General features: G+C 40.3%; 2 protein-coding genes across 3 annotated transcripts; both read right to left on the bottom strand.

The window, feature by feature from the left end:
* Nucleotides 1-559: 559 nt before the first annotated feature.
* Nucleotides 560-1,906, bottom strand: LOC103701219 (uncharacterized). The gene is made up of 4 exons (XM_089930407.1): nt 1,765-1,906; nt 1,561-1,718; nt 968-1,360; nt 560-805 (listed from the first exon to the last, which is right to left on the bottom strand). The coding sequence occupies exons 1-4, from the start codon at nt 1,904-1,906 to the stop codon at nt 692-694; spliced, it is 807 nt and encodes a 268-aa protein (XP_089786533.1). The 3' UTR covers nt 560-691.
* Nucleotides 1,907-2,648: 742 nt separating this feature from the next.
* Nucleotides 2,649-12,801, bottom strand: LOC103701220 (bZIP transcription factor 12-like). Of its 2 annotated transcripts, XM_088720534.2 has the most exons (5): nt 11,420-12,784; nt 11,244-11,315; nt 10,536-10,565; nt 3,031-3,189; nt 2,649-2,906 (listed from the first exon to the last, which is right to left on the bottom strand). In XM_088720534.2, exons 1-4 carry the CDS (start codon nt 12,131-12,133, stop codon nt 3,115-3,117), a joined length of 891 nt encoding a protein of 296 aa, XP_088576660.2. In that variant the 5' UTR covers nt 12,134-12,784; the 3' UTR covers nt 2,649-2,906; nt 3,031-3,114. The 2 variants fall into 2 exon arrangements, with proteins under 2 accessions (XP_088576660.2, XP_088576661.2); XM_088720535.2 differs by lacking the exons at nt 2,649-2,906; nt 3,031-3,189 and adding an exon at nt 3,196-7,848 and having other exon boundaries at nt 11,420-12,801.
* Between the last annotated feature and the right edge of the window lie 1,827 nt (nt 12,802-14,628).

Below are 14,628 nucleotides of genomic sequence, written 5' to 3'. Positions count from 1 at the left end.
ATGGATATGCTAATATCCGATTCGATTTCAGCTTTACCTGCCATGTATGTAGCTCTAGTAAGCTTTGATCCCAATTAGGAGGAAGGTGGAACATATTGTAATAATATGAAAAATACCGGATTGACATTGCAGCAAATTTGATTATTTAAAAAATATTTGCAATTCCATATACAATGCATAGGGTATTTTTTTTTAGTCATAATAATATAATAAGTAGGGATACGATATTATATGAGATGATATAATATAGTTATATATTATTATATTATTATAATAATATAATGTAATACAATAATGTAACAATACAATATATTAGCATGAGCATTTTGGTTATTACGAAAATTTTATTAAACTAAAAATAGCTTCAGGAGATCATTTAAGTAGACCTTTTAACGGGAAGCTTTCGAATGGAGCTAATCCCAAATACATATTTTTAAGCTTTTTGGAGATCTAGAAACACTTTTATTTTGTTTATTTATTTTAACCAAACATGGCCGAGGGGCTTAAAAGTATTTTTTGGAGGGTTAAAAGCACCGGATGGTCGCACCTAATCCAATAATGATCAAAAGTAATATTCCTTCAGGAGGAGAAACTGAACTGCAAAATTAGAACAAAACAGAGCAATAGCTGAAAACATATACGCGAAAGCCAACGTTTTAGCATTGTACAAAGTAGTAAGCCCGCTTGTAGATTACAGGAAAGCCCCGAAAAGGAAATAGGTCTCCACCAGCAGCCCAAAGGACGGCATCGTCATAAACACTAGCAAGGACGTTCCAACTCGTAGCATAGACGCTTGCCCCACCCCCTGCACCAAAACAACCAATAAAGCACACGAAAGAGAGAACAAAATAAAAGTAAAGTAAAAAGGACTTTTCTTTTTAATAAATGACTTCTCAATCATCGTTTCGAGAGAATGGCAACGCTAAAGTTGGTGGGAAAACAATGAAAGGAGTGCACAAGATGGCACCTGGTTGCCATCTCCTGGGGAGGGCAGTGGAAGAATGCTAGCCGAATCCGTCTCTCCGTTGGGAAGAGGAACCGCCGGATTGCTACTGATGAACGGAATGCCCCCGTCGCTGGAGACCGGCGATGGAGCGTGCCCTTTTCTCGGCTCCCATGGGCCAGAAGAAGAGGAAGCAGCCTCCGGCGCGGGGGTGGGGGTAGAACTCGGGGAGCTGATGGCCCAGCCGTGGGAGGGAAAATCCCCGCCGGCGGTGGGCGGCGGGGCGGCGAGTGTTGGAGCGAAGCCGGGGGAGGGGTCGGCGGTTATGACCCTCACGGGTAGCTTCTCGCCCTCCTCGCAGCTCCTAGAGCTGTCCCGTGTGGAGAAGTAGTAATAACCGGGGCGAGCAGGATGCCACTATGAGAGAGAAGAAAGAGAACGGAAGTAGCAAGGTAGAATGAGTGAGTATTAACAGTAGCAGCAACTAACAGCTGAAAAAACCAAAAAAAAAAGAAGAAGAAGAGAACAGTATCAACAACCAAATCTAAATTAGATACTTTCTTTTTTCCCTATTTCCCCCCATTTTATAACTTTGTTTGAAAGCTTGAAGAGAGTACCGTGTAATGGGTGGACCTGCTGCCGTCGTAGATGAGTGTAGCTAGGGAGAAGCTGCAGAGGTCGAACGCCCTTTTGTTGTCGAAAAGGTATAAATTCTGGAGGTGGTGTTTGTGCTTGAACACTGGCGGGGTAAGCAGCAGAAAATAGCTTTGGAATTAAGTTGGCAGAGGAAGAAATGAATATGGGACAGATCGTGCACTCACCGAGAGAGTCTCCAACATGAATGGTGGGGCCTTTCCACTCGGCGAGGCCGTCCACGACAATGTTATTCATAGGTTGAGAGGGCTGGACGAGGAAGAGGAGCAACAGAACGAGGAGGTAAGGAATGGAGAGAGCTTCCGCCATGCTGGATGGGGCTAGAGTAAGGGAAGTAGGGGCCTCTGAACTATGGCTACTCTTCTTTCTCGTGAATCAGTGAGATAAGAGGAGGCTTCGGAAACCGGGCAGTTAAAAAGCGAGAGAGAGAATCTGAGAAAGAAAGTTGGGCATTTTAATGCGATAGTGGGAATAAGTTTGAAGTGATTAGTTTTAGTAGTAGCTACTACCATAATCTAAACAAATTTTAAAGTGCTTAACTTTATCCGGGACTGGTTACTAGTTTATTAACCCCAACAAATTCAGAGTCGAGCCTTTTTATCTCCCAGAGAGAGAACGAGGACATTGCACAGCAAGGCGTGATGGAGCCTTGTTCATATCTCTGATTTTTTTTGGGTCCGATGCGCGCACTCGGCGGCAATCTCGAAACGTGATGTTGGGAATTCGACAACGCGCTTTAAATGGTCGAGAAAACGGTCGGTCACTAAAAGCCAACATCCATCAATATTTGCGTCCTATAACTGAACCGCGGCAAATCCATTTAGAACTGAGCAAGCAACAGTAAAGTGATGAACACATGATCAAATACTGGATCTAACCGATGATGAAACCGAAAGCAGGCGTTACAATTGTGGACATCAGATCCCTAGGTTTTCTGGGACCTCATGAGCTGACAGCTTGAGCAACCAAAGTCCCTGCTTCTACCTAATCTTGAAATATTCAGGGAAAATTCATCCGTTGCCTAGATGATTAAAAAAAAAGAGAAAAATCATATAGAACTGAAGTACCGTAATCATAACATGGAAATAATCCAGGTCATAATTGGCTCGTCGACAAAGACAAGGAACCAACTGAAAAAAGGAAACATATATAACTAGTATGCTGTAATGATGACCAGTTGGATTTCTAATCAGTGCGTGGAAACGTCTATAACCGAGAAAAAAAATATACACAAGTCAACCCCATCATGGATCAAATTATTTAGGTAACGGACATGGTTATTGGAATCTATGCTGTCGCACTTTTCCACCTAAGAAAAAAAAAAAAACAATAGTTAGAGAAGGTGGTCTTTTGGATTGGACCAGGGAAGGTGGTTGCGGTTCCTCTTAAATAGTTTGTTTGCACTGATGACCTTTTAACACGTAAACTCGTACCTCTGAAATAGTCGCTCGGCAAAGACTGAATAAAAAAGGTGCGAGGTATGCCACATATCTTGTCAATTTCTTTCCCGTACACCACTACATGGAGTGAGTTCTCCTCAGAGCACGTGGTGGCTGCTTCTTCTCGGTAACTGGGATCAGGTTCTCCCGAAGCTACAAAACATCACAACCATTGCTTAGCATAATCTGATATATTCTTCATGCGAAAGCTTACAAAGCAAAGCCAAACTAAAGTGGCAGAATAGGCTCATACTCCCACCATAAAAAATAAAAAAAATCACTGTTTTATGAAGAGAGCCGCAAGCAAATGAAAGAACAGAATATTTGGGCATTGCCACGTATTCTGAGAATCATTCTAATGGATGCGTGGGATCAAAGCTGATTAAATGACTATATACTACAAAATAATATATGGTTATTGAATTAGCCTCAGATCTCTCTCTCTCTCTCTCACACACACACACACACATACACACACATGCACACAGGCGCACACACAAGAGGAACAGAATATGATTGTAAGGTACTTTAACAAAGCTGATTTGAATTCTTGACTGCAATTAACTACAACCAATTTTGTACTGAAACAAGTTTTAAATGGCCGCAGAGCTTTAACATAACATCATAATTTGACCTTCAAACCTAAAGATCAAAAGCTATGCAGAGATCGAACATCAATTTGACCTTCAAATGTAAAGACAAAAAAACTATGAAATTTGAGGCATGCGGCCAACATATGTTCACTGACGTTGGAATGCTATGGAATGTGAATGATTTACTCACTCTTGCAAAGTCACGACCTCAAGAGTCATGACACCTCGAGTAAATCTCACCTCAGAAACATTATAATTTTATATGAAAAATGACATACAATAGTGGCATGCTTGCCCAAATCCCTAGATATGACCTTTTGAGAATGAGCCGTAGGATTGCATGCCTCAATCAAAATATGTCAGAAATGCAGTAGACAATACAAGTTTGATGGTGATTTAAGCATCAAGGATACCCTCTGCTGATGCAAATACAATCATATGTCACTACTCAATAGCCATTCTGTTCATGATGCAACTTACACATATCTAATGGTCCAAAACTATGGTGTGGTCCAACTACAGTCAAAGGTAGAGGCATTATCTTCATAATCTGAAAGAATTTACTTAATGCAATTATCTACTCATGTTTTTATAAAGTTAATCTTTTGGGTAGTGGGTATGGTTTAGCATGCATATGAAGTTATCATGGTGATGTTAAATGTCCTGGGTGTAGCGATAATGCACCTGACAATGATGAACTAGCACGCAAGGGGGCTCCTTGAGAAACCAAAGTCCTGCTGATAAACTATATAAAGCACAAAAATTTCACAAACAACCTTTGCATGATGTCCCTTCTTTCTGTCGTTAATAGTAAAAAACAAGGCATAATTTTTTTTCATTTCTCCTATGATGAGAAACTCATTAGTTCAAGAATTTCTATCTCTTAATTATTGATGGATTTGGACTGTAAATTATTAGACTATGATGATCAAACTCTATTAAAAAGGGACAACATATTAAATTTGGTATTTTCTTAGATAGTGGAAGTTTTCATGAGAAAAGAAGCCTTGAAAAGAAGATCATTGACATCAAACCAGATCTGAGCACTGCTTCAGCCTTATAATCATCAATCCTAACAAGCACAGAATAGGAACATAGAAAGATGGCAGCAAGTTTGCTCGTAATTGCAATGATTATAAATGAATCTCTTTCTGAAAGAATCAAACTAATTCATTTTCCTCAGCAGCAAAATTGATGAGGTCACAGGGGAAAAAAAGAACTCTTGTAGCAGAACAATAAGTGCAGGTCAAATAACCCAACATTCCCAGCATGTGCAGAGAAAAGATTTTTTGATTGTCCTGATATGTTTACTTTTGAACCATATTTCTTCTAGTAAGAGATCATAGAACATTGGAGTTATTTGCTATTAGGACTAGCTTTTCATAATAGGACTACAGTGTGTTTATGGTTCCCATAATGTCAAGTTATGTATCAAAAGAAAAAGCATAGACTTTCTTTTAGAATCTTAAATCTCCTTTATCTCCTATCTCTAGGCATACATCCCTTTTTTATCCTGATAAGTGGTAAAAGATAGCTTTGCAAAATCCTATGATGGTCAGATACAACAAAAATCTAATATCCCTTATTTATGGTTATCAGATGATACTAAAAAAGGTCAATAAAAATAAAAAAAACTTCAAGCCCTATTGCGATGCCCAACCATCCTTACTATATGCATGGATTTGCTGATTTCAGAGGGTCTAGCGGGAGGGTGGGGCGAAGTGACTGATCTCATCAATCGCTATAAATTTCAGGATCAGACTCCATGTAATGAGTTGATTTATTTTGAGATTGTGTATCATGACTCTTCCTTTCTCCCCAACTTCTTCCTCCTGTCTCCTCTCATCAATTCTTTCTCATTCATGTGGAATATCCCATAAGAAGTGTACTTGAATGTTGATAGAGTCCCCTGCTATGCGCCTCAAGAAGAAAAATTCTTAGCTCTTTTGATGTATAACAGTTTCAGCACTAGTTGGAAAAGAAATCCCAGTCAAACACATGCTATGGTGACTAAATTGAGAAATTATAACAGTACCTTGTCGGGATGATAGAAAACAATAGCTTTTTGCAGGTGTAACAATTAAAATATTTAAATATAAGATTGCACTGTTAGTTCTTGATTTCACATCCTCGAATGGGGCACCTTGGCACGTAATAATTGCCGAATTGTTGATAACGAGTTAATATAACAGAGTGCATATGGGGGATGAGATAGTTTTAAATAGAAACATGTGTAGATTGGAATTCGACGAAACAAAAAAAAGGGCAAAGGCTAATAGCATTCATGTAGATATAGGACAAGAATATCATCAAATTTCTATAAAAATAGAATCAAATCCAAAATTTAGAGGAAATTCATAAAGGTTTGAGGCCTCCTGAAACCCAAATGATGGATGCATGTGCTGAATGAGCTTCGCATTCTCATTTTAAGCTGAAGCCAGATTTCAGTCTGAGAATTGGTAGCAAATAACTCCAAAATGCATTTACATTTGATTTCAAGTTTGCAAAAGTCTAACGTTCCAAAAGGGAATAGAATTTGACAATATTGGATAAGATAAAACTCAAGTTTCATGAGAACAAGAATCAAGATATGCTAGATTGTGCATCCAATCTGAAAAAAAAAGCCACCCTCCAATCAAGTCCTTTAGTATTCTAGAAAAGATGGAAGATGAGGAAACATGATGCTAGGAGAAGATGGCTAGCGAGGGTTGTCCTATGAATTTAGTTATTCGACTGAGTGAAAAAAAGGAGTTGTTAGACGAGTAGATGTCAAAAACTACTCTCAGAAAGCTATCAAAAAAAGCCCATTTGGCGGGAACTTGGCCAATCCTAGATGAGAATGCACTCTTGGTGATCTTCTCTATCAGCTCCAGGTCTTTCAGTTGGGCATGGGAACCTTGGACAGGTATGCAGCTTATAAAACAATCCAACCACCTCTAGCACTGGCCGGTCTTACGCCAACTAACTTCACAAGGGTCACTTGTTTGTTACATGGGTAACAACTATGACTGAAAATTGAGAATTAGAAACATGTTGGAGAATTGAGGAAGATAATGGAATAAGTATTGAGAATAGCCAAGCAAGTGTTGCCGCTGCACCTGTCACTGTTGAGCACTTCAAAGTGTTTCATCACTGTGGGAAACTAGATAATGTCAATAGGCCAGGTATGACTAAAAGATGGTCTATTCATTGTTGTGGCTACTGCGATGGAGGGTCTTTCTCCATCGAGAAGCTAAAGCATGAGCCCTACAGCCTATTCATTGTTGTGGCTACTGCGATGGAGTGATCCCACTGGCGTACTTCCAGCATCTTGGCGTTAAACTAGCTAATGTAGCCATGAAGAGACTCATCTCCCCTTTGCTTGACAGTGAATAAGTTGGTCGAAGTCTTTCTCTACCTCCTATTGCTAATGAAGTGGCTGATGAACTAGTGGCTGAGCTGATCAAAGGAGTTGATCGAGCCTAGTTGATAGCTCGAGTACCAAAGCCTCGAGCCGAGCCTTCCTAAGAGTCATTAGGAAAGCCTGGCACATCATGGCTCAGTTGCTCCTTGGAGTAGCATGAGAGCTTTAAAGCGCTCAAGATGGTCCATCAGATCCGTGGTATCACCATAATGCTCGAACTAAAGCATCTATAACTTCCTCGGCAGAGACTATCCATAATTTTTTTGGTCAAAGGGGGCTCGTTCATCATCTGCAGATCATCTCCTGCTTTGGCTTTCCACCCTTGCAAGGTCTTGATCTCATTGTACATCTCCTCGATCTTGCAATTAAGGTCAGCCCACAGCTTGGAGACTTTTTTCAGACGACGCAAGAAGAGTCGCTGGAACTGGAACTTCTTTTAGAGGGGGATTGGAGCAACCACCCCTCTCCAAGCTCTCGGGGCAAAGGTGCTTGCCACTTTGTGCCTAGGCCATTCTAGTGGTTCGGCTGGCTAGCAGGAGAGTTACCCACCTACTGTTATAGGTTTTGCATTGCCGTTATTAGAGTTTGCACCTGCTGGATGAGCAGGCTGAACTCCTCGACACTGATAGCTCTCATGACTGGTTGAGAGGGTTGAGATCTTAGGGAGTTATGTAGGGAGCCATTAGACATCAGTTCGGTAGCTCCTCGATGATTGTTCCTTCCGAGCTTTATGGCTTTTCTTCTTTTATTCTCATAGACGACACCAATATGTTACTGTCGATCCTTAGATGGATAATGCGACCTGCCTCCATGAATCTACAAGACAACAAAAGGGATTAGACAGCTCGCCAAATTAGCTCTAGTCGGGCCCTCCAATGCCTAGGAGAGGATTTTTGGTGGAAGCTGAGAAAGAAAGTAGTAGTATGAATGAGGAATCTAGTAGCAATGGCTGTAATAATGCTGGTACTAGTGACGCACCCTTCTTCCAGGGGCTAATGGCTTATTTGTAGATGGAATCCCAAATATTCTGAGAATTATATCTTAATAGCTTGGAGTCGTGCTGTAACCGTCTGGGATTACACTATAACCGTCTGAAGATTTGGTGTAACCATGGGAGGTTATTACAGTAATTTTCGCTCCCAACACGACAAAGAGGGTGCCCTTCCGCATAAGGCAAAAAAATCATCAGCCGAGATGAGAGGATTCAGGTCGGTCCGTAGCAGGCACCGAGCTGAAGGAATGTCCACTCAAGCTACAAGGCTTCACGTCAAGTGACATGTGACCTCGAAGGTCGAATACCTCTGGCCTACTCATCCCAACTACCAGGTTGGCAAGGGCGATCCCGATATGATTGCCTTAGAGCATTTAGAGTATGCCTAGGTTGCCACATAGACTGTGAGCTGGAAGAATCTTGTCATGCCACGTCATTAGGCTCATTTTCCACCACATCAGAAACTGTTGGCATTAAGAATTTAGATAGCATATCCCAATGATTGGAACTACCTTTCTAGTTTATAGTCTTATTTGCATTTTGCTTTAACACTTTCTTAAACATGATTCCTTTTCTCTTGGTTGCCTTTCGGATTTGGACCAATCACCCATTGTAAATCTGTTGCTCATCTTTAGTTCTTCCTTGAGAAATTAAGTTCAACGATATAACATGATTGTTGATATGGTCAACCCACAATTTTCTAGTACAATCTCCATCATCATGTCTCCAAACCTTGAAATCCTAAAATGATCACCATTGGCACATTTCAATTTATATATTTTTAATTTCCCATTAATATTTACCAAGTAAATGCAGTTTAACAGACATATTTCTATCTATCTAATTTTAATTTCCTAACTTTAACAAATAAATGTGGTTCTTCTCACCTATATTTTCAGTTTGATTGAAGCATAGCTATATTCCTCAAAACATATGCTTGAGGCTCCCGTTGTCCATCACTATGAAATCTCTTCAATTTTAGTCCACTTTAAAAAAACCTAGTATTGCATTGTTTATCTTTCTGGGCATCCAAAAAAAACAAATGAATCCTCCAATTTGTCCTTCTTTGCAATCAAACCAGAGGTTCAGCAATGTAACCTGAACATTGTCAGACTTTTCATTCAAGTTCCTGATTTGATCACCTAGGAATTTCTTTCTTAAAAAAAAATTGTTCCTGATTTGATCACCTAGGAATTTCTTTCTTAAAAAAAAATTGTTGATTGTATTCTCTATTTTGATGAACTATGCACCACCTTTCACCTAGATACCAAAGTCCAGATCGCAATGCCAAATATTATCAAACCTGTTAAGTTTTGAAACAAAAATATAATTCTGGCATGAATCAACTTGGGAAGTGCCAATCTAGACATAAAAAAGTGTTCCTCTAAATCAAAAGAAACAAGGAATCAATATGCTCTTGCACAGCAATGGCTTTATTTTGAACCGGGTAGGGAGAATATCTATTATCTTATTGATAAGATCAAGTATGTATTCACAACCTTGGAATTTGGCCTGGCACATCTTCTCTCAAAGGGAGATCTTTTCACATTAAAATCCCCTTTGACACCAAGTTCTATCATGGAAACTATTAATGTGAAACACAGCAACACGATTAATGTTGAAATTCTAGCTAGTTGTGCTCCTAAACTCCTACATCAAGTTCCATATGTATTTCTTCCTTGGTAACCTCATTGTTCAGCAAATGCTGTGAAGTGGTTCACATGAATCCATCGGTGCTGGCAGTAATGGAAATCATCATTAGAACTTCCCCTTAACATCCTTATATTGATAATGCATGCAAGACTACTTTCCACAAACAGCATACACTATACCATGACCCTCATAAGCTTTTTATACCATGCATCCTTATACCACATTTTCTGCTTGTAATTGAGATCTCATTCTATTATAAAGGTTTTTGGTTCCATCTTGTTCCATTGTATACTATTAAAAATACTCTATTGTTTCAAATCCAATTTTTTCCACCCAGCACCGTGTGTTCCATTATGGCATGATTTATATTTTTTAAGAAAATAGTCAAGATATGATTATGAAGATTTTGGCATATTTATGTTATTATCAAATTGATCAGTAAAAATATTGGAATAAGCTTCCATTGACTCATACACATGCATACAGACACACATGTGCAAACCCAAACATGCTCTGCCTGTGCATGTGTCTGTGTCTCTGTGATAGAGAGAGGGGGAAGGGGAGATGGTGGGGGTGGGGGGTAAGAAAGCAAGCAGTATATCAATTTTAAAAACTTTCTCAGACATGCCATATGGCTCTAAGACTTTAAGATAAGGAAAAATCTGATTAAAAACAACAACATAGAAGATAGTTAATTATGTCTAGAAATGTGTCAACCCATCAATTAAGGATAAAATATGTATTCACCAAATGGATTTCATTTGTTTTAGAAAGATGCAATAACTATAATCATATTGGTCAATCTACAATTTATATCCCAAATCACTATAAATCAGTAACTTTTAAGTATAACATGTACCTGTTTAAGCCTCTGACTGTGGACCTCCTCCTGCAATTCATAATAAGATCAGATAATAAATTTACAACAATGATCAAGTATGAACACAATAAGCATGAATGATGTATTTCAATCTGCTGACAGAGAGAAGATATGCATAAACTTATGCTAGACATCATGTCTCAGTATCACTGAATATGGAAGTGCCAAAAAATGTTTAGACTATAAAGTAAAGGCATCCCCTGCTGATGCCAACTCAAAACCCAGGAAAACTAATATCTCAATTTTTCCCAAGAAAAAAATATATTTAATTAAGACTGAGTTTGTTGAGATGACACACAATCTAATTAAACAAATACTGAAATAAATTGTGCATGAAAACTAATGCCTTCACCAAATAACCACAAGAACCTCTCGCCCCACCCCAAACCGCTCAACAGGAAGGGGAAAAAGAAAAGAAAAAGATAAATAGAATAAAAAATCCTTTGATCTATCAACTAATACCATGTAGCATACTGCCCAAAAGGGAAAAAAAAATCCCATTCACTATGTATTATCACTCAGACTCCAGTCCCAGGCTAAGCATCACATGCCGTATTCAGCAATTGCAACGAATAAATATGAATTCTTCAATCCCATAATAACTTCTGCCAAGAAGTACAATGCAAATCAAAGCTTAAGTGTACTGAAAAGACAATAACATGATGTAAAAACTAATCAAAGCAGTACCTGTTCTCCCAAAAGCCTAGCATTTTCCTCCTCTAGCTGCGTAACTATAGCTTCAAGTTCTACAGTATAAGCCTGAAAAAATTCACACAGAAACATATATAAATAAAACCTGACACATTTAAGCCATAATTAATTATCTTATCGGTCAATCAGCTTCCATAAATTAAATTTCTAACCTGTTTCCTCTCCCTCGACCTCGCGGCGGACTCCCTGTTCTTGATCATTCTTTTCTGCCTCTGTAGTGCCGCCCTGTCCACCGGATCGAGCACCGGTCTCTTCCTCCCCCTCCCTCCTCTCCCTCCTCCCCCACCCCCAGCCTCCACCCCATTTCCAAACCCTAGCATCGGATTCTCGAGCGGCAATTGCGCCTGCTGCTGACCAAACCGATCGTTCATCATCGCATCCACCCCGAACCCGCCCGACGCCGCCGACCCCAGAGGAACCCTAACGTCCTCCTCCCTCACTGCCCCCGTCCTCGCCAAGAAGTCCTCCAGCGTCATCTCCCCGTACGCCGCCGTAGCTGCCGCGGCGGTGGCGTCCTTGTACCCCGACCCATCTCCCCCTCCGTCCGCCTTCTTCCCTCCGGAGATCTCCCTCCACACCTCCTCCACCGTCTTGCTCCCGATGCTCCTCGGCAGCGAGGAGCTCCCCTCCCGCGCCAGCAGTGGCGGAGCCGCCGCCTCCTCGGCGTCTCCGCCGAAGGGGGTAGCCGGCGACGCCGCCGCCGCCGCTGTGCCGTCGCCGTAAATGTTGCGAAGGAGGTCGTCCATGCTCATGGATCCCAAATTCTTGGCCTGGTCGCCGCTCATCGTGAGAGAATATATGGAGGGCTCGCACGCGAGATCCGAATTCGCCGTCAAGGACGACTGCATCACCCTCGACGACGCCATCCGCGGGTCTCCAGGCCTGGTATTTTGGTTCTCGATCGCAAATCTCTCTCTTTTCTTTTTTCTCCACTTCTCGCGCCGCTTGATGGAACGACCTCGAAGGAGACGTCCTCCCCCTCTGAGTACCTGGTCTGTGGAAAGGACCCGAGCGGAAATTTATGAAGCCCGGGGTCTCAAGAAACCGGGAAGCGGTTCCGGGAGTTGCCATAAATGGCAAAGCGTGGGCCCGGCCCGGCCCGGATGGCCGTTTGGGGGTCAGGTAATCTGGTCACCGGAGGTGTAACCAAGTGAAGGCAACTCTTCGAAGCGTTACGCCCTTGCAGACAAAGGAAAAGGAGGTACGGTCACTAGCCGGTGAGATTAGGTATGGCAGCGACCACCGGCCGGGTTTTCTTGGTGGTTGATCATTTACATCTCGGGATTGCCGTGCCGCGCCAAAGAGGTCTTGGTTCGTGTTTTTGCTTTCGACTTTTTAGCCCCGGATTAGCTACGACGTGCAGCGGAAGAATTTTTCATATCAGATATGGGGGAAATGCAATCCACGTGTACTTCTATATCTGGCTACTGGGCTCTGGCGACTGCCCTCTGCGTCGAGTCATTAGTGGATGAGATAGCGAACGATGTCCGGCCTGTGAAAAGATGACATGGTATATACTGGAGCTGATGTGAATGCGATGTCATCGTCATGCTACGGTTGGTCGGTTGCAGTTAATTTGTACATCCGTACTTGTGGCGGATGCTGACCGCCATCTATTTAACTAAGGGCCTTTACTAACAAGCAGTTATATAATATTATTTTTTATATATAACCTACGTAAAATATCTTGCAATCATCAACATCATCGTTATCAAAACTTTTTTCTAGTAAAATAGGATGATATGATTATATGAACATACATGCAACATAGTAGCACTTGAATTTAAACTATTTGCAATACAGTTAGGAACTGGTATTTATTATAACTCGTAACATGACAATAAAATACTATAACAAGCAGGAGCTCATATTTATTAGCAAAGTCAACAGCGTTAGGTGCTTTTAAAGTTGTGCCTGCAATGTTATTATAGTAAATTTATCTTTGAAAATGAAGTAAGTTGGTGTGCCCCTGGAGCACATTTGAACATTCGACGTTTAGGGCTCGTTTGGTTCGCAGGAAAAGAAGGGGGGAAAGTGTGGTCAACGAGAAAGTAATGAAATGCCTCTTGTTTGGTTGGAGTTTTCAAAGGAGAGAGATGGGAAAGTTATATTCCCATGGGAATATGATTCCCACATTTCATGGGAAAGTCTTTCCCATGAGAAACATGGGAAAGTTACTTTCCCATGAGGTGGGAACCACTCCTTTTTTATTTTTTCCCAAAAAGACCCTTCAACATTAAAGAAGTATTAAAGAGGCATTAAAGAACTAATTTTTATTAAGGGCATAATAGGAATTATACATAATTTTCCTAGGAAAGTGGATGGTCAACCAAACATAAGCACTTTGGAAATTTGTCACCTTCCCATGGTTAACCAAACATGCTAAAAATACTTTCCTAGGTATCCTCTTCCTAGGAATATGATTCCCATATTCCTAGGAGGAAAAATACTTCCCGCGAACCAAACGAGCCCTTAAAAAACTGAAAAAGGTTGGAATGCATAACTTCAGTGAGGGAAAAAGGGTGTAAAATTTTATATCACGACAAATGCATGTCTAAATTATTATCATAAGAGGACGGCTGTCCCTCCACCTTGCATGAGAAAAATTGATATTGAAATAGGTGTATTAGTAACTTGCACCTATACTCATATTAATTACGGAAGTCATTTTATATTGCATTGTTTTTTTTGTGTCTAAAATGTTAGCATAATGAGTTTTATCTTTGAAAATGAAATAAGTTAGTAGTGTGATTGTAGAAACATACTTTGAGATTAGATATTCAGAAAATAAAAAATAAAGGATCCACAAGTAAAACCTAATTAGGGATGGTAATGCGCTAGATTGGGTTGAGTCTGGTCGGAGTAAATACCAAATCTTTACCTGGTCAAATCTGATCCAATATTGGGGCACCCACAAACTCACTGCACGTACCAATCCAATGGTCATTCGGGGTCACCTTTATTGATCCAGATTCAATTTATTTTACACGACCCATTCTTAATAGACTTAGCCTAATCTATCAAATCTAATTTTTACAAGTATTACTTACTAATTTTAAAAATAATTTTAACAATTTGTATTAAGAAAAAATACCAGCCACTCAAAAAATTACTGTTCAAGATCATAACAATCTTATTTCAACCCAAATAGAATTCTACTCTTATGATTTGAATCGGTTTGAAACTCTAACCCATTCTTGAACCTTACTAGGAAAAAAATAATCGATACAAGCCCGACCAAAATTAGGTCAAGTTAAGTTCAGGTCAAGTCAATTTTTCGCCCTTAATGGTAACTTCAAAATTTCAAATGAAAAAAAAAATGACAACTTTGATGAGGAGGATAGAGTAAATTTTTATTTTG

The sequence above is a fragment of the Phoenix dactylifera genome, chromosome 4 (assembly GCF_051530095.1).
Source record: "Phoenix dactylifera cultivar Ajwa chromosome 4, Ajwa_hap1_PhDact_Kaust_v1.1, whole genome shotgun sequence".
Classification (NCBI taxonomy): Eukaryota; Viridiplantae; Streptophyta; class Magnoliopsida; order Arecales; family Arecaceae; genus Phoenix; species Phoenix dactylifera.
This window is presented reverse-complemented; position numbering and strand designations above follow the sequence as displayed.